The sequence below is a fragment of the Pygocentrus nattereri genome, chromosome 28 (genome assembly GCF_015220715.1).
Source record: "Pygocentrus nattereri isolate fPygNat1 chromosome 28, fPygNat1.pri, whole genome shotgun sequence".
Lineage (NCBI taxonomy): Eukaryota > Metazoa > Chordata > Actinopteri > Characiformes > Serrasalmidae > Pygocentrus > Pygocentrus nattereri.
The window spans coordinates 15,798,662-15,822,083 of NC_051238.1; the positions used below are offsets into that span (position 1 = coordinate 15,798,662).

The following is a 23,422-nucleotide window of genomic DNA, read 5'->3' on the forward strand; positions in this document are numbered from 1 at the left end:
GTCTATTTCATCAGCTCCACTTACTATGTAGGGGCACTTGTAGTATTACAATTACAGACTGTAGTCCATCTTGTAGTATTACAATTACAGACTGTAGTCCATCTTGTCTGAATACTTTGTTAGCCCTTTTACCCTGTTCTGCGATTGTCAGGACCCCAGTGGGCCTTCACAGAGTAGGTGCTATTTGGGTGGTGGATCATTCTCAGCACTGCAGTAACACTGATGTAGTGGTGGTGGTGTTTTAGTGTGTAGTGCTGATCTGAGTGGATCAGACACAGCAGTGCTGCTGGACTTTTTAAACACTGTGTCCACTCACTGTCCACTCTATTAGACACTTCTACCTTGTCAGTCCACCTTGTAGATGTAACATCAGAGATGATAGTTAGTGTACTGCTGCAGTTTGTGTCAATCATCGTCTAGTCCTTTATCAGTGGTCACAGGACGCTGCCCACAGGACGCCGTTGGCTGCATATTTTTGGTTGGTGGACTAGCAATGACACCAAGGTGTTTAAAAACTCCAACACACCACCACCAACAACACATCAGTGTTACTGCAGTGCTGAGAATGATCCACCACCCAAATAATACCTAATCTGTGAGGGTCCACTGGAGTCCTGACCAGTGAAGAACAGTGTAAAAAGGGACTAACAAAGTATGCAGAGAAGCAAATGGGCTACAGTTTGCAATTGTAGAACTACAAAGTGCACCTAAGTACTTTCATACTCTCCAGCCCTTGTCATTTTGGTGAGCTTTCTATTGGCACCAGTGGGAGTTGGTCTTAGTATTTTATAGCAGGACCATTGTGGCTTTAGAATTTGAGTGTAAGCGGCAGTAGAACTGTTTAATCAGCCTTTAACCCTCCATGAATAGTTAAGGTGCAACGCCTCAGCATTGTCTGCTGTAATGATTTCATTTAGAGAAAGAGGACATGAGGTGGAGGAGACCCACAGCCCTCCTATAAAACCAGGCATCAGGGAGGATGGCCATAAAGCAGCTACTGCAGCTCCACTTTAAAAATAGATGATATTGTTTTGCAGACCCTGGGCTGTGGCAGAGTTATTCTTGTGCCAAGATGGTTCCTGGAATGCATTCACCGCTTCTCCATCCTTTGTTTACCGCCAGAGATGCAAGACAGGCTCTTAGTGATTCCCACGGTAGAATATTTTTACACTGAAATCTCAAGCTTGACATGCACATACACAGGTCACAAACAAAGAGGTTCATGGCTAAGCCATCATAAGAACTTTGGCCTCACCAAACAGTGCCTTTAACAGCAAGTATTGAATGGTTATGAAATGTGAATTCTTGACAACAGCTTGATTATATGGACTATTATTTCTGTACAGATCACCATAAAATAAACATATAACCAAGGTTCAAATTCTTGGGATTGTTGATTATGTTTAAAGCACAAAGCATACATTAGATACACACAAGAAAAGGTTTTTAGCTCTTTTAGAACTACATTGAGGTCTTTCTGCCTTTGCGTACATCTTGTATCAAATATTATTTATCCCTCTCCACAACTTCAACTAATAATCTTCATTTGTGTATTGTATCCTTCAGTTCATTTACTTTATGCAACAACCATGTTCATGTAATTTGTTTTAGTATTGTTTTATTGAGGAATTTAAGGACACCTTAGAATTATGTACATTTAATGCAACACTGTTTTCACTGTTTTCCTCTGAAGTCTGATTGGCCACCTTAGACGCCACCCCAAAAATTCTGCCACATCTTTACCTTGTGTTATTTTTTAATCAGCAGAACAGCTGTCCAACCTGTCCAATCTCCAAATACAGGAGGTAACCGTCCCCCTCCACATACACACTGAGTATGTCTCATCTGCCCTGCTTCGCATTTAACGGGAGAGTGCTTTGGTTACAGGTGTTCGGCGGAACAACTGTCCAACTTTTCTCCAATGACCCCACTTCCCCCACTGCATGCACTTTCACATTGCCACCTTGCTGAAACTCACAGCTATGTGATTCAGTGGATCAAGGCTGAATGGTAAATACATCAATAGCACTTCGATTTATGTGTCATAATACATGTAAATGATCCCAATGTTCTACAGAGTAGCCTAACTTTAATTGATAGTCAGGCCCTGCCAGTTTCCAACCATATATAAATAAGTCTTAGTATGTAATAAGCCTGGAATGTTGAGGGATTTAAGCTAGAATTGGCATCAAATGACATCAAATTTGACACAGCTAGCTTAAGTCTCAGTATTATGCTAGCAGCTAATCATACAATGAAACTCTTTATAAAGTGAATTATAGGTTTTCTGCATAAAATATTTCTATGTAATGACAAACACAACCGGTAGATGTTCATGGTTTTATGGCTGTAGGTCTTCATGCACATTACACGGTAGTCTCATGATGTTAAAAAAAAGACAGACTTTGGTTTGCTAGTTAGCCCATGGTGAGTGATGATGCTGCTTGCAGAACATTCCGTCCAATAAGGTCAGTGCTGCATACAGAGATCATGTATTATATATCAGAGATGATCATAGAGGATTCTCCATGAGCCAACTATGACTTGCCAGGTTTCAAGGTTACCACAGTTTAGCTTTCAAGAAGCTAATGGCTACACAGGAAGGGAGACATCTCTGTTACTTTACCGGTCCGCTTCACAAGAGCACACTAATACATTTTTAATTTACCTTAATTCACACTCAGAGCAATTAACAGCATCTCTTGTGACCTGTAAGCATGTTAGCTTCCAAAATGTCCCTCCACCATGAGGTGTCAGACTGCTCCTGCCGCTTTTCTGCCAGACACTGTTTCTCTCTCACATTTGACTAACAGAAATATTTGCATTTGACATTTGTGGTTGATTTGGGCTCAGGTCCCCAGAGTTAGCTAGGTTAGCGTGTCTCCCCCTCTGTGAGATTTCACGCTGTAATGAAATGTCATTTACTCTGCGGAGAGAAACCACTGTGGCATGATTCGGATGGTTCGCAGCTAACCATTCAAATCCACTGAGATTTACACGCACACAGAACTGAAGCGAAAGGATAGACACTCGCCGAAGTCCTGCTACTGAACCTGAACCTGGGGGCAGCAGAGCAGCCACAATGTGAAAAATTAATGAATGATCTTGTTCATAAGGTACATCCTTTTAAGTATTATTCTGGAGGGAACTTCGTGAAAGGTTGGCTAAGATCTTTAGCCCTGTTAGTCTCTAAATCTTTCAGTCTCTCTGGTATTAAACTTTTTAAGATCGATGTTATGTAACTCTCTCTCTCTAACCTTATGTAACTGCAGGACACTAGAGCCCCGTTTTAACACCCTAATACCTCAACTCACCTTACAGACAGCCTAGAGTAGCTCATACCCATTTTACTCAATTCCACAGTCTCTTTTCCTCTGTTTTACCTTTATACCTGACCGGTATGATCATTGTAACTATTGCTGTGTTTTGGGTAAAGGAGTCAGGTCCTTGACTGGCAACCTGAAGAACTAGTCCCATGCTTAGGTAATTAAACTTGGCATTTTTATTGCTGGGGGAAACCCAGGGCTCAGAACGTAGGTGTCTGGTAAAACTTGTGCAGTTTAGCATCATCTAAATGTCTGACACATGACAGAAAGAGGGTGAGAACAGTATCTGTTAGCCAAACCTGCCTCCCCTCTCTGTCCCTAAGCTCTGTTTTTAAAGTGTAGTCGGAGCATGTGTCGATGAGGTGCAGCTGGGCTCTCATTAGCAGGTCCCAGCTGAGTGGAATGAGGGCGGGTCCATGTCCTGGCCACACCTCACTACCCGCAACATTAGTGCTGAAGCACTCTGCCTGGCTCTTCAGAATCTTGAAGAAGGCCCACAACTAAGTGTTATTCAGTTTGCTCTGCTAGTTTTTTTAGAGTCATTATAGAGCATTCAGTTTTCAGCTAAAGATACCACACTACCCAGCTGGACGTATTGTAGCCATGTTTTTTGTGGACAGTGCATGGTAGCTGTATTACACTACAAAAAAGTGATATCCAATATCAGGCATCATTCACTAACTTTTCTTAAGAAGAAATTCCTACCCACGTAGTCCTCACGAAGATTCTGACATTCACCAATGTTTTCTCTTTGGGGATTTGTTCTTAAGTAAGAACAGAATCTACACACTCTCAAGAGCACAAAGGTGTGAACAATTCTGTGGTTTAAGGACATGTCATGAATCTAACAGACTTTTTCTTAGGACTTTTCTCAAGAACAAATTTGCAAAAAAAATGCAGCACTATTTTGGTGAATGAGGCCTATTGTGACCTGCCACACATGTACAAAATGAACATAATTTGAAAGGAGTGAAACACTCTATTTTAGCTATTTAGGTATAAAATTCATTTCAATTGTTCAGTAGAATTTCTCATTATATTGAAAAGGATCTTTGTAAAGCTTGTAACAGTTACTTTGAAAGCATATAGTTTTGCATGGAGCATAAGTGAAGTTTAAGTGTGTGTGTTAAAGCAGGGAAACACTAAAATGTGCAACGTGGAGCTAGGCGGGGAACCACTTGCATAAGGAAGCATTTATCAAAAATGAAAAAACTAATTTAGTGACCAGTCCCTTCTGATGATCCACATTGGTGTCCCAGGCTGCCATTTGGTGCATGTCATTACTTTTGCCATGAAATTGTTGAACTGAAATGCCCTGCGACTGGCGTTACTGAGAAAGGCATTAGGACAGAGAACATAATGGAAGCATTCTGGCTGTTGAGATTTCTGGAGACAGTTGACATTTTCATAAGTATCATACTCTTTCAAATGCAGCACACAGGCCATAGCCTGCTGTATCATTCCTAATGACTTCTTGTCATGGATGCTTATCATTCTTGGATTAGCATTTTGTTGAAATCAGGGGATGCCCGCGTGTGTGTGTGTGTGTGTCTGTGTGTGTGTGTGTGTGTGTGTGTGTGATCACACTGAAATTCATTAGTCCATTTTTTTTACATCCAAGCTCTACTAATAACGTGGATTTGATGGAAACATTGGTTGGTACAATGTTTAATAGTAAAAAGAAGTTGTTGTTATCCTTCAATCTGCGGTAAACATAAAATGATCTCATTTTAGAGTTTGTTCAGCAATTTATTAATTAAAAAGAATTTATTAATCATCTGCAATAGACCACTCCAAACAAAGTGTTACCCCACTTTAAAATAATCCCACACTGCAGACATTTAAACTGGTTGAAAGTGTGCCTCAATGTTATAAGTCTGTTAATGTCATTTCTAAAACAAAGGTGTGAATAGAGCTCAATGGGCCAAAATGGCCTTGAAAAGGGGATCAGAATTTGATCTGGCTCAATATACATATATTGTTTATATAATGTCTTTTATGTCATTTTTGTGTGTAACATGCATGCTTTTTCAAGCAGAATGCACCTTATTTGCACCTGAAATATGACACAAGAGGTTTGGTGCATCTGAGTCTGGAGCTCCATCTGTGTCTGTGCTGCTTGTTGTGTTTTACCGCTCTCTCCAAGTGTCTTCCACTTTGCAATGCTCTCTGATATTCCGTTGCCCTCATTAAATGGCTGAGAACCATGGTGCTCTCTGACTTTCAGGTAATGGTGGATGGAGCATTTTAGGACATAGGCCTGACGAGTGCTTTATTGATCCAAATCAAAATGTTTTTAATGCACCAGACGAGAACTGCAGATTGCCTTTTAAAAAGTTAATGGCAGCACATGAAGCTGGAAAAACACTGTGCAAAATTGAAAATCTATGATAGCAATAAAAGTGAGTTAAAAAGCAGAATGGAACAATCGGGCTGCGCTTTCTAGGTGGTGACGTTGAATTATGCATGGTGTCATCATCCATTAAAGACGCAATTCCTTTTGTAACAGGGAAGGTCATAGGGGATAATGAGACCTCTATAAAAGTGTGAATTTAAAACATCTATGGTGAAGCTCTGCGCTTCTGTGCGCTGAACTGATATTGGAGATGCAAATCCGAACACTTGCAGTTGCATTGCAGCAGTCGATACACATTGATTCGTGCTTTAAAATTTATACATTTCACTGACTCGTTGCTTATTAATATGAGCAGAAGTTACTGCATTCAATCTAATACATGTTATTTGTGTCAAAGGTAATGAATGGATGTCTAATAAATGACATCATTTTGGAACTTAAAAGAGAATTTATATTGTGTCATTGCTTTTGTTTCCTATGTTGTGTCATATATGTCTTTCAGCCTTGACCAGAAACCTTTGTTGTCTATAATTTTAATCTAAATCTCGTTCTTCAGTATTATGAAGTGTGAAGTCAATGGAAGTAGGAAGTATGAGAGCTCTTATACTGTCTCTGCTGCTCTGTGTGAGATGAGTGTGCATTGTATTGCGTTTTCACGTCCCACAGCTTTAGTGCTCCAAACAGTGACAAACCCATAAAGCCGGGCAATCAAGTGAAATCTGAGTCTATATAGAGAGATGTGAGGAAAAAATGGGGAAAAAAGAGGTGAAACCAGAAAAAGAGATGAACGCATTTGAGGTGAATTCAAATATTTATTTGAAATGTATGTGGTGGATGTCTGTCGATTCCTCATTAATGTTTTTTAATGACAAAATCCAGCAGGAATCACACTCCATCTGCTTTGCATATTTGTGTTGTTGTTTCAAAGCCATGTCCACATTTGGATACAGCAGAGAAGAACTGCATCGCTGGCTTATTTGCATCAGTGTTCTCTCCATTTTATCTCATTTGGCTGATTTGTTGTAATGGAAGTCAGTTTTACATTCCCAGTGAAAATAAGAATCATTGAGGTAATTTGAAGTGCAGAGGGATTTTTATGTTTAAACAGTATAAAAAGGCTGTAATAAATTCATTCTGATGGCTGCATAGGAGTTACCAGGGGACATACCTTCTAAAGCCTAATAAAAGTGTGTGTGTGTGTGTGTGTGTGTGTGTGTGTGTGTGTGTGTGTGTGTGTGTGTGTGTGTGCACTCTGTTGCAGTGCATGTAAAGGCTGGAACGTGTGAAGTGATTGCGGCTCATCGCTGCTGTAATAAGAACAAGATAGAGGAGAGATCTCAGACTGTAAAGTGCTCCTGCTTACCCGGACAAGTGGCCGGAACCACCAGAGCAGCTCCGTCCTGTGTGGATGGTAAGACTTGTCTTTCTGTCATCTTCCTTTCTTTTTCATGCTCACCCTTTTAAACAATAAATTAATCAATCAATCAATCTGTCAATCTGTCTGTCGACTGCTCACTTTCTTTGTAGAAGAAAAATGTCAGTTAGGAGAAGAAGTGTGTTGGACAACTGTTTAGAATTAAATCTAAACCCTAAAATGGGTGCTATAGAGGAGAGAGAGAGAGAGAGAGAGAGAGAGAGAGAGAGAGAGTGTGTGTGTGTGTATGTGTGTGTGTGAGTGCAGCCTGAACACAGCAGAGAAAACACCTTCTTGCTTTTCACAAACCACCAAAAACATGATATTAGTGACCTCTCTCTCTCTCTCTCGATTAATTTAATACTGTGTCAACATTGTGCAATACTGCAGTAATTTTATGGCTTTATGGTCCCTTGTTTCTTTCATTCACTCTATCTGCCCTGCTTTACCCCCTCCATCTCTCTCTCTCTCTCTCTCTCGCTCTGGCTGATTCATTTAATACTGTGTCAACACCATCCTCTTGACAGCACAATCGATTTTGATCTTGTTTTCTTTACCATAAGAGTCGTATGTCCGCTCTCTCTCCTCTCCACACCCAGCCTGAGAGGAAATGTCAGATAAAGCCTTTCTCCATCCCTCTCTCCATCTGTCCATCTTCTCTCCCTCTCTTTCTTAATCCCTCTGTCCACTCCTTCTTTCTTTTTCCCTCTCTTCCTTTCTATTTCTCTCTAACCCCACTTTATTTTTCCATCTCTCTCTGCCTTTCTCTTTTTCTCAAGCCACCTCTCCCTCATCTCTCTCTCTTCTCTCTCCTTCTCTGTCTTCCTTCTCTTCATTCCTTTCTATTACTCCCTCATCACCCTCTCTCTCCATTTCTTTTTTATTAATCCTTCTTTCTTTTCTGTGTATTTCCTTCTCTCCCTCTCTCTTTCTCTGTTCCTCCTTATGTAACAGTCCACCTATTACTCTTTCTCTCTGTGGGTTTCTAGCACAGCTGCTGTTCTGGAGTTGCGGAGTGAAAGTCTGATTCACTCTTTATTTCTGGCTGCATGCTGTGGTGGTCGTGTTTTTGTGTGTGTGTGTGTGGAGGGGGCAGAATGAAAAGTTTTGGGTTGGTGTCTGCCTTCATAAGTTGCATGAAACTGGTTGCGTATTACTGTGTGGATGCAAGTGGTGTTATCTTTTTTATCCTCTTGTGGTTGTACAGCATCAATAGTAGCTCAGAAGTGGTGGTGTCAGATGCAGCCATGTCTGGATGGAGAAGAATGTAAAGTTCTACCTGACCTTACCGGCTGGAGCTGCAGCACCGGCAACAAGGTCAAAACAACCAAGGTTAGTAATCACACACACATAGACATTTGTTCTTATACCTGTATATATACTGTATATACACACTGTTTAACCCATATGTATTATACACACAGTACTGTGAAAAAAGTAGTTGCCCCTTACCTGAATATCTCTATTTTTGCCAGTTTTTCACAATTAAATGTTTCAGATCATCCCACTAATTACAATAGACAGTAAGATAAAGACAACATGACTAATCACAAAATGCAGCTTTTAAACACACACACACACACGTGCGCACACACAAACAAACACACACACACACACACTTTCTAAGCCGCTTCTCCCTCAGGGTCGCTGGGGGTTGCTGGTGCCTATCCCAGCAGTCATTGGGCGGAAGCCAGGATACACCCTGGACAGGTTGCCAGTCCATCGCAGGGCAGCTTTTAAACAATCATTTCATTTTTTTGAAGATGAAGATTTATTCAAATAAATGTCACCAATATGAAGTAATTTCCCCCATAAACCTAATAACTGGCTACCTTTGGCTATAACAACTGCAATCAAACATTTGTGATAAGTTGCAACGAGTCTTTTATATCACTGTTGAGGAAGTTTGACCCACTCCTCTTTGCGCAATTGTTTTAATTTGGCTGCAATAGGGGGTTTTCAAGCATGAATAGACCATTTAAGGTCTTGTCACAGCGTCTTAATGGAATTTCAGACAGGCCTTAATTTTGTTTCTTTTGAGTCATTAAGAAATGGACTTGCTTGTCTGCTTTGGACCATTGTCCTGCTGCATAACCCAACTTCGCTTGAGGTCTAGGTCACTTCTGATAGAGAGCAGAATTCATGGTTCCATCAATTATAACAAGTCATCCAGGTCCTGCAGAAGCAAAACAGCCCCAGACCATCACACTACCATCACCATATTTGACTGTTGCTATGATGTTCTTATGGTGGAATGCAGTATTAGATTTGCGCCAGGTGTGACGGAACCCATGTCTTCTAGAAAGTTCTGCTTTTGACTCCTCGGTCCACAGAATATTATCCCAAAAGTCTTGGGGTCCATCTAGATGTTTTTTGGCAAATGTAATATGAGCTTATGTAATCTTTTTGGTCAGCTGTGATTTGTGCCTTGGAACTCTCCCATGGATGCCATTATTGCCCAGTGTCTTTCTCATTGTGGAATCATGTACATTGACCTTAACTGAGGCAACTGAAGCCTGCAGTTCTTTAGATGTTTGTCTGGGTTCTTTTGTGACCTCCTGAATAAGTCATCAATGAACTCTTGGTGAAATTTTGGTATGCTGGTAACTCCTGGGAAGGTTCAAAACTGTTTCAAGTTTTCTCCATTTGTAGATAATGGCTCTCTCTATGGGAGGTTGGTGGGAGTCCCAGAGCCTTAGCAATGGCTACTTGAATGTTTCAGATCACTAAACTCCTGTAATATTAGACCAAAACAACCCAAGTAAATTCAAAATGTGATTTTTAAATTATTTCAGTTATTCATTTATAAAAATGCTTTGTGCCCTATGTGAAAAAGTAATTCCCCCATTAGCTAAGGGTTTTATACACACACACACACACACACACACACATATACACATATACACATATACACATATATATATATATATATATATATATATATATATATATATATATATATATATATATATATATATATATATATATATATAAATATATAAAAAGCCCTATTTATGGTTTGTATATGAACATGTATATGAACATATTATAGAGGGCCTTCTGCCATGCTGACATTTTTTGATGATTGACAAAATGAATCAGCAGCCCTGGTGGTTTTACCTGTCTGTTTGCAGGACAGTTCATCATTGCGAGTTGCTGGTTTCATTAGATGATAATCAGATATAGTAAGACTACAGAGACAAAGCTTACTGTAAAGCTGAGAATCACATCTGCCTCAGCACTGTGGACAGCGCTGCTTTACCGGAGACACTGTCACTGCAGCATGTAAAAAGTTATCCGGCACAACATCAAACAGCAGCTGCTAGTTTTTTCATTTCTCTTTCTCTCTCTCTCTCTCTCTCTCTCTCTCTCTCTCTCTGTCTCTCCTACCTCTCTCTTTTTTCACTGACAGTCTTTTTCTTTCTTTCTTTCTTTCTTTCTTTCTTTCTTTCTTTCTTTCTTTCTTTCTTTCTGTCTGTCCCATTCTCTCTCTGTGTTTCTCTTTTCTTTCTCTCTGACAATCTTTCTTTCATTGGTTCTTGTATTGTTGTCTTTTTCACTCTGTCTCTCACTTCTCTATTTTCTATTATCTGTCACCTGCCCTCCCTCTCTCTTTCTCTCTTTCTTTCTCTCTCACTCATTCTCACACATATCTCTCTCACACAATTTTTCTCACTCAATCTTGCGTTTCTTTTTCTCGCTCTTTCTCTCGCTGTCCCTATCTCCCTACTCTATCACTCTGCCTTATCTCTTTTCACTCTCTCTCCTTTTTCATTTTGGTCAATCATTGTGTCATCTTTGAGCTCACTTTCACTTCTCTCTTTCTTTGTTGTCTTTTTATTAATCTTTCACTTTTGCCCAGCATTTGCAACTTGCTCTGTGGGACTCATAAGCAAATTGGAACCTCTCTCTCTCTCTCTCTCTCTCTCTCTCTTTTTCTCTCTCTCTTTCCGTCGGTCAGACCTCCTGCTTTGCGACCTACTTCCTCTCCTTCTGAGCGTGCTCGGTGCAGACTAGAGGAATTGGCTGTGAGTGGATCTGAGGAGTGTTGGATCTGACATCAAACACAGTGCAGCCCTGAATCAGAGAGAATGCCATAAAAAGTGTACAAGAGAGAGAGACAGAGAGAAGAGAACAAGCACAAAAACAAAAACACAGCAGCTCCACTTTGCCATGCAGTCTTGAGCTGAAGATGTGATCGGACAGGCTAAAGCAGCACCCACTAGCAAATCAACCTCACAAACCGTACAGACAGCCTCTGAGAACCTTGCATTGTTCTGCCCTGCTGGGGTCAGCTTGCCTGTCCCTCAAACATTATCAGCCTTAAGATTAGTGTAAAAGATTGAAGCTAAAAGTTGTAGATAGTAGTAAAAAGTTACTTGAATATTTACAAAATAAGAACAAAATAAAAGTCTTCTCACTGTGGACCTTCAGAGACTTTTTCAACCAAGAATTTCCATTAATTCCAGAGTGGTTATTGTTATTTTGCTGTATATTTAATTAACATTAATAATTATTTTAACACAATTATAAAATGATGTAATTCATTATGTAGTTATGTTCATGTAATGAATGCCATTTACATCCACATCCCTGAACAGCAGGTTTGAGTCTGAAGGATGATTTTGAATTAAGCAATGAGTGCATCTTTTAACTGTTGAAAGCACATAATAGTTTATTTACACCACAGTCCTCAACACATATTGTAAACAGCAACTTTAGACTGTGGCAGATTTTCAATTTTATTAATTTAGATTTAGGGTGTATTTACCTACCTGCTAGTACGTTGACATGCCACCTACAAATGGGACTTATATCTTATATTATATATGGTATTATATATCATATTAAATGAAAAAAGTAATAAGTGAAATATTATGGTATTTTAGGCACACAGTTCACATGTGTAATGCATTTGTAGCATAGAGCAAAAAAATGCACATTTTAATTGATAATTACTGTTCATTTTACGAATTTGCTATCCAGTGTTGACCAGAGGAGGATGGGTTCAACTTTTGAGTCTTAGTTCCTCTCAAGGTTTTTCCTCTTATATTTAGCGAGTTTTTCTTTGCCACTGTCACCATTGTGTTGCTCTTGGGGGCTCGGAGCCAGATTTTTCTGCGGGCTGCTTTGCAACAACACCTAAATTTTGCTACATTTCGCTAAAAGGTTATTGCACATGTTATGTTTTATTTTAACTACTACAATTTGTAGAAAACTGTTATGTTCAATTACAGATTGTTCTCTGTAGATGATGTGCCAACACTTAATTGTCACAGCACTGTATACCATGTATTTGACCAAGGTTGTCCAAAGTTCTGCGTGTGACTCTGTGTGACTGTAAAAACTCTTTTTTTTTCCCTGGCTCATGTTTTGAAAAAAGGCAGGTGTTTTAAGCAGAGTGTTTGCTCCACACCACACTCGTGGCTGTTGTGGACAGCTTTATTTCTTAATTAAAATGAGAGCAATTTGGTTTTGTTGTCACTTGCTCACATCGCTTATAGTTAGGACAAGGTGTTACAGTAGGCCCAGGCTTTCTGTATCATTAAGTACCACATATATAATCCCAGACAGGCAGAAACTGCATTTTTAAATAAACTATATATATAAAAAACAGATTCAGAGTGATTAGAGGTGATCAATTGCCAGTTCACACTTTCCTTTTTTAACTGTAGCAACACTGGCTAATGAGTTTGGACACTTGAGTAATAACTGCTAAAGCCAGCTTTACAAGCCTAAATAGGTTATTAACACACTGCTTGCTGGTGGGAGCTGAAAATGCATTAGAGAGCTAAAGTATTGCAGCCAAATCAATGAATAGAGGCTGATATTCGATACTGATATTTGATTGTTCAGATGGACTGAATCACCTAAAAACAGTATAAGCCTGTCCTGCACTTACACAGATGTCGCTAATGAAATCTGGTTTATACTACAAATGTTCAAACAGATGCTGGTAATGATGTATTGTGCTCTGTATGAAATGGAGGATCCAGAAAGGTGAGAGCTGAACCTGCTGATCAATCATACTGATCAATAACAGAGAGCACTCTCTTATGGCCTATTACAAACTTGCTGTGCATTACAACAGACAGCAAAGAGGAGAGAGGCCAGGACAGAGAGAGAAAAGAGAGAGGTAGAGCGGGAAGAAGAGCAAAAGGAGAGAGAGTGAGACTGAGCAAGAGGGAAGGAAATGAAGAGACTGAGAGATATAATAAAAAAGAAAAGGGAGAGAGGAGAGAAAGAAGCAGAGATTGAAAAAGTAAGCAAAGGATAGAAAGATAAAGTGGCTGAGACAAAGGAGAAAAAAAGAAAAGAAGAATGAGAAAGACTGGAAGGAACAGAGAGAGGAAAGGGACAAACAGCAGAGAGATTGAGAGAAAGAGAGAGAGAGGAAGGGGAGAGAGTGAAGAGTAAAAGAGGATGATAGAGTGACAGAAACAAATTGAAAAGATAAACAGATTGAAAGATAAAAAGGGAGAAGAAAGAAATAGACTTGGAGAGAGAAAGGGAGAGGAGAGAAAGAAGGTAGAAAGATTTTGAAAGAGTAAGCAGAATATAGAAATGTACTAGAGAGAATGACTGAGGAAAAAAGAAAGAAGAGAAAGAGAAGAGAAAAAGGGAGATGGAGGAGAGAGACTGAGAGGAAAAGCGGGGAGAGAGAGGGAATAGAAAGAGAAAAGGGGAGAGAGTGAACAGAAAAAAGGAGGACTGGAACTGAGAAAGAATAAAACAGGAAAGAGAGAAAATAGAAAAAAGGAAGATATATAGAAAAAAGAGAAAGGTAGAAAGATGAAGGCAGAGAAAAAAGATAGAAAGAATTAACCAGTGGGAGAGAGGGGAGGAAAAAACACGAGAGGAAAGGAGAGATGGAAGAGGGGGGTTATAGAGAGAGAGACTAACAGACAGAGAAAAAAGAGAGGAGAAATAGTGAAAGAAATACTGAAAGAAAGGAAGAGAGAGGTGAAAGAGAAGAAAAGTAGAAAGAAGAGAGAAAGGAGGGGGGGGGGGGGGGTTAGTGCGTTAAATATTTCAGTCTAGAGGCTTTAGAGGAGTTGTGTGTGTGTGTCCCTTTAATCTTGATCAAATCCCACTTTAACATAATCCACGAATAAAATGACCAAACAAACACTAATGTGTGCATGTGAATGTGGGGGGTGGGGTGGTTGTAAATGATGGACAGAGATCATCTGATCCTCAACACCATACAGAGCGCTCTCTCTCTCTCTCTCTCTCTCTCTCTCTCTCTCTCTCTCTCTCTCTCTCTCTCTCTCTCCCCATGTGCTTAAAGCTGATTGGCTGTGAGAAAGTAAGAAGTATCTTCACAAGCAATACAACACCTGATTTAACCTTGTGACCTTTAACCTTCTGACCAGATCTCATCCAGTCAATTAGGCTGATGAATAAGTGAACACGGGTGCTAGTTTTACCTGATAAGAAATCTGGACGGGCTGGAGTCAGTTTACTGTGTAAATCCTTAAACAGTTCTTCAAAATGTGGAACTCAAACTAAAACATCCTCACATCTTCATCTTAAAGCAGCGTTTAGAGTGCAGTCTGGGTTGGAATGAGTTAGAATATGAATTGTGTTGTACACAGTCAATGCAGTGTATATTAGAGGTGTGCAGATGTCATTATGGAATATTACAGGAAACTTTAAATCATGTTATATTAAATGATGAACTGTGCTTAACATGACCAATTAACATAAATTGTGATTTATTGGCTTGACCATATTTAGTTACAGCACAGCTAAAACATTAATAAGTCGAAGTTTGCTGACTTGGACTGAGTATGGAAATGTTGACAGGGTTGACAGTAATACACGTCTGAAGTCATGTTGTTATTCTGTATTCAATATCATGCCCAGATTAGGAACTCCAGGTCTAAGCTGATTCTCTGTGGGACAAATGATTGGCATTTTTAAAAATTGCCACTTAAGTGGCTTAAACAGAAATGTTCCAGAGCTGATGTGCTTTGCCACAACTACATTTTCCCCTGAATATCACTACATCCTCTGAACTGTGAGATCAATTAGCAGACTAAATATGAATGTTGCTACAGACATGCTAACACTGCCATCACTGTTACTGACATCATAAATCTGCCCCACCAAAATAGAACACACAAGCCAAGCAAGCTCTGTCCAGTGTGGTAGTTGCTTTAGCAGTAGAGGTCTTGATAAATAGTGCAGTTCGTTATTTCAATGCACAGCAGCGGTTTGCTTGCTTCTAGCATGTATGTAGCAATATATTTTGACTGCTAAATAACCTCATTATTCAGAAGGGCTAGTAATTTGCAGGGAAACTGTAAGCTGAACAAAACATATCAGGTGGCAATGTTCAAAACACCATTCATTTTTCTCATACAGAAAACCAGCTTAGATCTTGAGATTCCAATATGAGACTTACAGAATGAGGACTTTAGGGATATACTATAGTTGCATTTAATGACATACGACAGTCTTTAGTCTGACTCTCTTTGAATAGAAATAAGTGACATAACTGACCTTTAAGTTCATGCAGTGACAGATTTTACAGTAAATTACAGAATTGCAAAGAATTACAGAATAGCTGCACGTACAATCTCAGAAATAAAGGTAGTAACCTGTCACTGGGACAGTGACATCTCAGCAACTTTAGTCAGGGAACACAATTGCACCATAATCCATTGAAATGATATTTTCAAGTTGTATTGACTCCTCACACCCCATCTTTTGGGAGATTTGGAGAGGCTTTTTATTTTATTGTTCTGTTTTAAAACATTAGGTCATGAAAAGGTACAAATCCAAATTTTTCACTTGGGAATATTTTCACATATTTCACACAATTGGGCCATAAATCCACTGTTGTACCTTTGAAGGAACATTTACATTATTTGTACCTTGCTGAACGAAACAGTGTACAGTTGTATGCAGAAGTTTGGGCACCCCTGGTGACATTTTCAATGTTTTTTTTTTTATTATTTTCTAAGTGAAATTAAGTTTAATCCTCTGCAGAGAACACACTTCTGCACATTTACACGCACAATTACGGTTTATTTGCAAAATTTAGCATATAAAAATTCAAAATAAAAAAATAAAAATAGAAATTTGCAGATAAACAATAGAAGATCCTTATTTTTACTTCTCTATAATAAAAGTCTCTCTCTCTCTCTCTCTCTCTCTCTCTCTCTCCTCTGTTGTCACTCTATTCTAAACATCACAGACTACTCATCATACTATGCTCAGAGAGAGAGAGAGAGAGAGGCAGAGTGAATGAAAGCGAAAGAGCAAGTGGTGGGCACCATGCCAAGATGCCCTCCTCTCATTTCTGCCACCTCCTCTTGTGCCAGCAGTCTGGGCACGATGCCAGACCCTAAGTGAATGAGTCCGCTGGGTGCCAACTGCTTGCTTCAGACGCTGCCATGGCGGTCAGGAGCGGTCAGGAGTGAGCATCAGAAGGCTTAGGCAGGCCCAAGTGCTGTGCTGCTGCCACAGTGGGTACACTGGCGCTCACACACTGAGATGGCGACCATTAGCCGGCTTACTCTCAGTCTGCTGGTCAATGAAATCTTTAATAACACACTGTTTGTTAATTAAATCTTTAATAGCGTGGCCAGCAGAGGTATTAGGTCTCATGAGTTATTTAGTTAAATTCATAAAGGCAGCATTGCATAAACAGCTTAAATATCATATTTGCATATGTGCTGTGGTGCTAATGGTTGTTTTTTTAACAATTAGAAGTCTTAGCTCACAGAAAAAATAGAAAAATTGTTTCAATTGATATAACATTAACAAGGAGATATTTTACTATGATTTGAATGTGATGAAAAATTATTATTGTGCAATTGGTCTTGTTTTGTGAAAAGAAAATACATCCTTCACATTTTGCCATTAAGACAAATTGAAACAGAATCATCTTAATTATTATGTAACATACAGTACTGTGCAAAAGTCCGAGATCACCCTTCATTTGTTTCATTTCCAGTCAAAACAGCCCGTAGAAGTCATTCATTTATCAGGAAAGGTTTGAGGAGATTAAATAAGAGATTAAATAAGATCCACTTACATAAGGAAGGGGAAAATAAAAGGAAAATAAGTGGTGAAGCATGAGTTTCCCCAATCTGGAGTTTTAAAAAAATGTTAAAAATATAGAACAAATGGAACTTACAGCTGTGCAAAGCCTGGTAGACCACCAAAACTGACATCATAGACAGCACTGAAAGCTTCATCATTGAGAGAAAGGAGAAACTCAAGCTCCAATCTTTCTTCAGATCCTCCACAGTGAGAAGACAACTCAATGTCTGAAAAGTGTCATAAAATAAGAATATTTGCAAGTCAAACAAAGCTGCTGGTGTTTTCACTAATACACTGGACATCTTCAGACCTCATAATCATTGAATGTGTTTAGGACTGGTAAAATTGTGACAAGTAGAAAATGCAAATGAACTTCTAAGACTGAACTTCAGAGGTGTAGAAAAATGTCATTGCAGATTTATTTGAAAAAAATTGAGAGCAAAAAGAAAGAAAAAAAAAATCAAGAAAAGAATGGAAGGTGCAATAAAGGCATTGTTTGGACACACTTAATACTTCTCTGTGATTATGGCTTCTCTGTGATTTTCTGCTTCACCCAGTACTGAAAAATGAATAATGTGCACTGACCTTAATGACTGTAAATAATGGAAACAAAATAACTGAAGCGTGTTCTCTGCTTTTTGCATGGTACTGGAAATTGAAGGTATAGCAAATCAACAATAGAACCAACAATCCTCTCAGTCTAGAAGTAAAAGAGTGTCAACTCAATGTAAATGTAATTACACTTAATTTGTATAGCACAGAGGTCTTTAACCCAAATGTTAAGAAGAGCCACTTCAACTAAAGTCCTTTCATCAAAGATCAAACCACCTTGGGAGCCACATTTGTGTTCATTTTACCATCTTGGCTGTAAATATGTCTCAGTATGTGCTAATGTATGAGTATAAGCTTAAAAGTGTAAACAAAAATAGACTTACTTTAGTCTGCTTTAAGTTTTAGCTCAGCTATGGCCACTTTTCTCATGTCTCTGGCAGGAAACTTTGCCTCAAGGTTGAATAGTTTCTTGTAAAATGTCTCTCAACCTTTGACTTTTTATAAGGCTGAACTCAGCTTCTCATTCACCAGCTTCTTGTTCAAATTTTCCTGTTCCACCTTAAATGGTGCCTAAGGAGCCTTAATGTAACTGCTGGCCCGTTTAAAGTGGAAAAGGGCAAATGAATGAGAAGCAGATTAAAAAGATAAAATCAGGAAAAGCAGATAAATCAGGAAACCAGCTGGAGTGATTATAAATGCAATGAGTCTGTTAGTCTCTAAATTATACATATTCATCTTAAATCTTTCTCTTATTTTGTTTTACCAAAAAATCTAATTCTACTGTTGAGCCGCAACAGGGCAGAAAAGGAGCCGCATGTTGTCGACCCCTGGTATAGCAAAAAAACCCTGAATGCCACTGAGTGCCAGCTGCTGGTTTAACCAGTGTCTTTCTTTTGACAGGTGACCCGGTAGTGGCATCCTCCAGTCTGGACTGTGGGGGGTGTTGGCAGGGGAAACAGAAGACAGGAGGACTTACAGTGTATGGAAGCGGTCACCCTTAGTAAAGTAATATGAGAAGCAAAGTCTCGTATTCCCATCCCATTCATGAAAATGAGGACCATCCTAGTGGTCAGCTTTCCTCCTTCCCCTGCTCACCCCCCTCCTCCCTGGCTCTGCCGTCTTCAGTGTCTGCCACAAATCTCCTCAGCGCAGGTACAAGGACGAAAGACTGTCTGCTCGCCGCAGTCCACCAGGCATGGGGATTATATCTGACAGAAGAACGCTCACAGTGGCGGATGGCCCACCTCTAACGTCGGAAGTTATTTTATCTTTTTACTTTCTGCCTCTCCCCACCGCTCTGACGTTCTGTTGTGCTCCTGGATCCCCCCCTCGCGTCTGTCGATGCTTCTCGTAATCACACCTTTTGTACCCAGAACGAAAGGTGACATTTTTGTTTCCTCTTCCAGAACCTTGTCCTTCTCAGCATTTTAACTTTGGAAAGTAGAGCTGAAGTTCTGGACTTACTGACCATCTGTAGATTATTTTGTTCCTTTTTCTAATAAATAAATAATAAGTACAATTTTTGACCCGAAAAGGACTCGAATAAAACAGATAGATAGATGTTATGGTATAATTCTGTAAAAGTGTAAAAGGTTGTAAAAAAAAAAGAAAAAAAAAAAAAAGAATCTGATTCTTAGAATCAATCTGAATACATGAAAAGAACTCTAACAGTTTTAATATCGATGTTTTTAACCAGCCTGGTAACTGCTATTGAGTACATGTGTCAGTATTATCTAAAATAAATAAAGCTATTTCAAAGAATAAATCAGCTCAATGTTCTATTTTCAAAAATTAAGTAGTAAAAGCCTATTCAGACTTTTACTTGAGTATTTTGGGTTGGAAAACTGATTCAGAAGCTTGAGAAGAAATTCTAAACCAGGATTTGTGCATTTTCAGTTTGCATAGGCTCTTTCACCTCATATCAAACAATGAAAACATTTCAAATTCAGTTTTTTCATCTTTCATACAGAATAATATTAGAAAATAACAATAACAAGAGAAGAATAACAAAGACTTGGAGAGGTGAAAAAATAAGCTTTGCTGAGCCCAAAGCTTTTTCCCCTAAGACTTTTACCAAAGAGTAAACACTCTGGCTTTTATACATCTTTCCCCCCTAAGGTACTATTCTTATTGGACTAATCTCAAGATAGAATTCGATCAGTGCTTTGAGCTCGGGAGTAATCCTTAGAGCGTAGTTAGTGCATGTCATTAAGAGATTATAGAAAATAAACCGGGAATAAAATTCAGATGCACACCAACCCAAAGAGAGAGTGGAATAAAATGGGCCCGGGGTGTGTCTGTGTCATATGGAGTGGCTCAAATCAGAGCTAAAGTGCTACCAAGGGACATTTACCTTTGGAATGGTCCTTTTTTAACTAAGTAAGTAAAATACAGTACTGTGCAAAAATCAGAGACCTCCATTATTTTATTTAATTTCCAGTCAAAATGGCCATTATTCCTTTTTCAAGAGATAGCTCTGAGAAGTCTCATAAGACCACCATAAGAAAGTCGAAAGTCAAAAGGAATGTAAATGGGAAAAAATAAGATTTCCCAAAACTGGAGTTCAGTAAATGATTTAAAGACACAGAGAAAATAGGACTCCTGTGAAAAAACCTGGTAGACCACCATAATTGTCACTATCAGATAAACAGGAGTTAAAGCTTTCATCTTTGAAAGAGAGGAGAAAATAATTTCCACTCTGACTTCTGATCTGTCCAGTGTTTCTGTCCATCCTTCCACTGTGAGTAGACAACTCAACACTATGAGTCAGTTTATGAATGTATGAGTCTGAAAGGATGTGTAGCTGTAAAGGAGCTATAACTGTGAAAAGGAAATAGGCAAAAAAGAAGAGTAATATCTGCAAATGAAACAAAGTAGCTGTTGATGTTCTAAAACCAATGGAGTGGCAACCCCAGAGCTCCATAATCATTGAAGTGTTTCAGATTATTTGGATCATGAGAAGCGGGAACGAAATATGAAAATGTTGACATTTTATTTACACCAAAATATTTTGACACAACACAATTTTTTTGAAATTGTGCTGCAAAAAAATTGCTAGAATATTTAACAGAAATAGGTATATTGGCTGAATGTATATCACCTATATCAAAAAAATGATTTGCTGCTCACAAAATGGACAAACTGTGTGCAGAATTCTTTCTACTTTGGAAAAGCAAAAGTAGAAAATAGAGAGTTTTTCTGCCTCATTCAGGACCTGAAACTTTAACTCCATGCTAAACAAAGCACAAAACAAATGGGCTGAATGTCTTTAAGTGCAAATAAGATCTGAAACTTTGCTGCCAGTAGAGCAGACAAACAGTGACACTGAACTTTTGTCTGTTTGAAAAAGTGAGAATAGCATGGCTTCATCAAAAAAACGTTGAGTTTTTCTACATTTAACTTGGACGTAGCCCAGTTTGAGCTCAATTAGTCTTGGTTGTAATCAGGAGACAACTGTGATTGATCAGTGAGTGGCAAAATTTTGGAATGATTGAGCTAATAAAATAAAATTGGTGTTTACCGTGCAAAATGCTGTCAATTATATACATTCTAGAATCAATTTACTGATGTTCAAATAAATCACGAGAATAAACTGTGTAAAGACTGAACTTCAGACATGTGGAAAAACATCCCCATATGGACAATATACATACATATGGACATGTATTTTAATACATTTGAAATACATTTGATAAACCATTATATTGCTCTATTAGCAATTACATATTACACATAGAGATATACCATACTGAACTAAATATGTCCATTTGAAAATGTATGAAAACAGCCAAATTACTCATCTAATGCACTTCACTGTTTGGGATACCTTTTGAAATGAATTTGTATTCCAGTATCTTTATTTTAAATAAGAACAAATTAACCTTTAACATGGCAAAAACAAGTATTGTTGGAACTGATATCTTGTGAAAATGCAGTCATGATTTGGTATTATGTTTATTTAAAATACACTTTGTGTGAGCGCTCTTTTACTGCATACACAGATGGTTGATGAAAAGCACAGTGCAGAACACATTAATTTAGTTAGTTACATTTCGTTGTATTTGTAACCTTTGTTTAAACTACATACGGTTGAAAAATAACAAATGATATATATGTATAGCACCCTCCACAATTATTGGCTCCCCTCATTAAGATGTGTTAAAAGACTTAAAATAAATTACATTTTTATTATAGTCTCACACTGAATATTGTAGAAAAATGTAACCTTTAACTCAAGTGAATACAATAAATAAATAAATAAATAAATAAAATCCCTGACTAAGAAATCACAATTTTTCATAAAACACAAGTTTCATAACAACACAGCTTCCACAATTAGTGGCACCCCTAATAATTCCTAGAAAATGAATGTAATTGAAGCATTTCTGTCATTTCTACTGTAGTTTATGAAGTGGATCAGAGTTTCTAGGAACCTTTAATTAGTAATTCATCACTTCTTATGTAAATATGATGTGGTGCAGAGGCCTATTTCTTTTATCCACTCTTCAACATGGGACAGACAAGAGAACACACCATTCAAGTAAGGCAGATGTGTGTCGACCTTCATAAGTCAGGCAATGGCTACAAGAAAATAGCCACTCGCCTACACCTGCCCATATCTCCAGTCAGAGGAATCATCAAGAAGTTAAAAACAACTGGAACAGTGGCAAACAAGCCTGGACGATTATGCAAGTTTATCTAGCCACCACGCACAGCGAGGAGGATGGTAAGAGAAGTAAAAAGTTCTCCAAAGCTCAGCTTTAGAGAACTGCATCAAAGAGTAGCATCAAAGTCTCCATAACAACCATCAGGCGCTATCTACATGCCAACAAGCAGTTTGGGAGGTATGCACAGAAAAAGCCTTTTCTCACTTACAAGCATAAATTTAAACATATGGAGTTCGCTAAGCGGTACTGGGACTTCAACTAGGACCATGTGCTTTGGTCAGATGAGACCAAGATAGAGCTTTTTGGCAACAAACACTCTAAGTGGGTCTGGCGTAACACAAAAGATGAGTATGCAGAAAAGCACCTCATGCCCACTGTGAAGTATGGGAGAGGATCAGTGATGCTGTGGCCCTGTTTCTTTTCCAAAGGCCCCAGGAACCTTGTTAGGGTGCATGGCATCATGAAATCTTTGAAATACCAGGACATATTAAATTAAAATCTGGTGGCCTCTGTCCGAAAGCTGAAGATGGGTCATCACTGGGTCTTTTAGCAAGATAATGACCCTAAACATGTGGCCAAATCTACACAAAAATGGTTCACCAGACACAAAATCAAGCTCCCATGGCCATCTCAGTCCCCAGACCTCAACTCAATTAAAAAAACCTGTGGGGTGAGCTGAAGAGGAGAGTGCATAGGAGAGGACCCAGCACTCTGGGCGATTTAGAGAGATTGTGCAAAGAGGTATGGTCGAAGATCCCGCTCTCTGTATTCTCCCATCTTATGAAATGTTATAGGAGAAGATTGACCAACACTGTCTTGTTGGCAAAAGGGGGTTGTATTAACATCAGGGGTGCCAATAATTGTGTAAAAGAATTATTTCTTAATGTGGGATTATTTCCCATTGAATAAATGCACTTGAATTAAAGCTTGGATTTTTCTCTTTTTTGCATTGCTGTCCTATATTATTTAAAAAAATAATTATTAGAAGCCTAAGAACACATCTTAATGAGGAGTGCCAATAATTGTGGAGGGCCCTACACACACACACACA

The 23,422-nt window shown here is 38.7% G+C and overlaps 1 protein-coding gene across 1 annotated transcript in view; it reads left to right on the forward strand.

Moving 5' to 3' along the window:
- Window positions 1-19,469, forward strand: part of si:ch211-254n4.3 (uncharacterized protein LOC100003386 homolog) — a 172,503-nt gene extending 153,034 nt beyond the window's left edge. The window contains exons 3-5 of the mRNA XM_017693495.2: window positions 6,944-7,093; window positions 8,304-8,428; window positions 18,605-19,469. Coding sequence (XP_017548984.1) covers window positions 6,944-7,093; window positions 8,304-8,428; window positions 18,605-18,616 — 287 coding nt within the window. The 3' untranslated portion in view covers window positions 18,617-19,469. The remainder of the gene's footprint in view (window positions 1-6,943; window positions 7,094-8,303; window positions 8,429-18,604) is intronic.
- The last annotated feature ends 3,953 nt before the right edge of the window (window positions 19,470-23,422 follow it).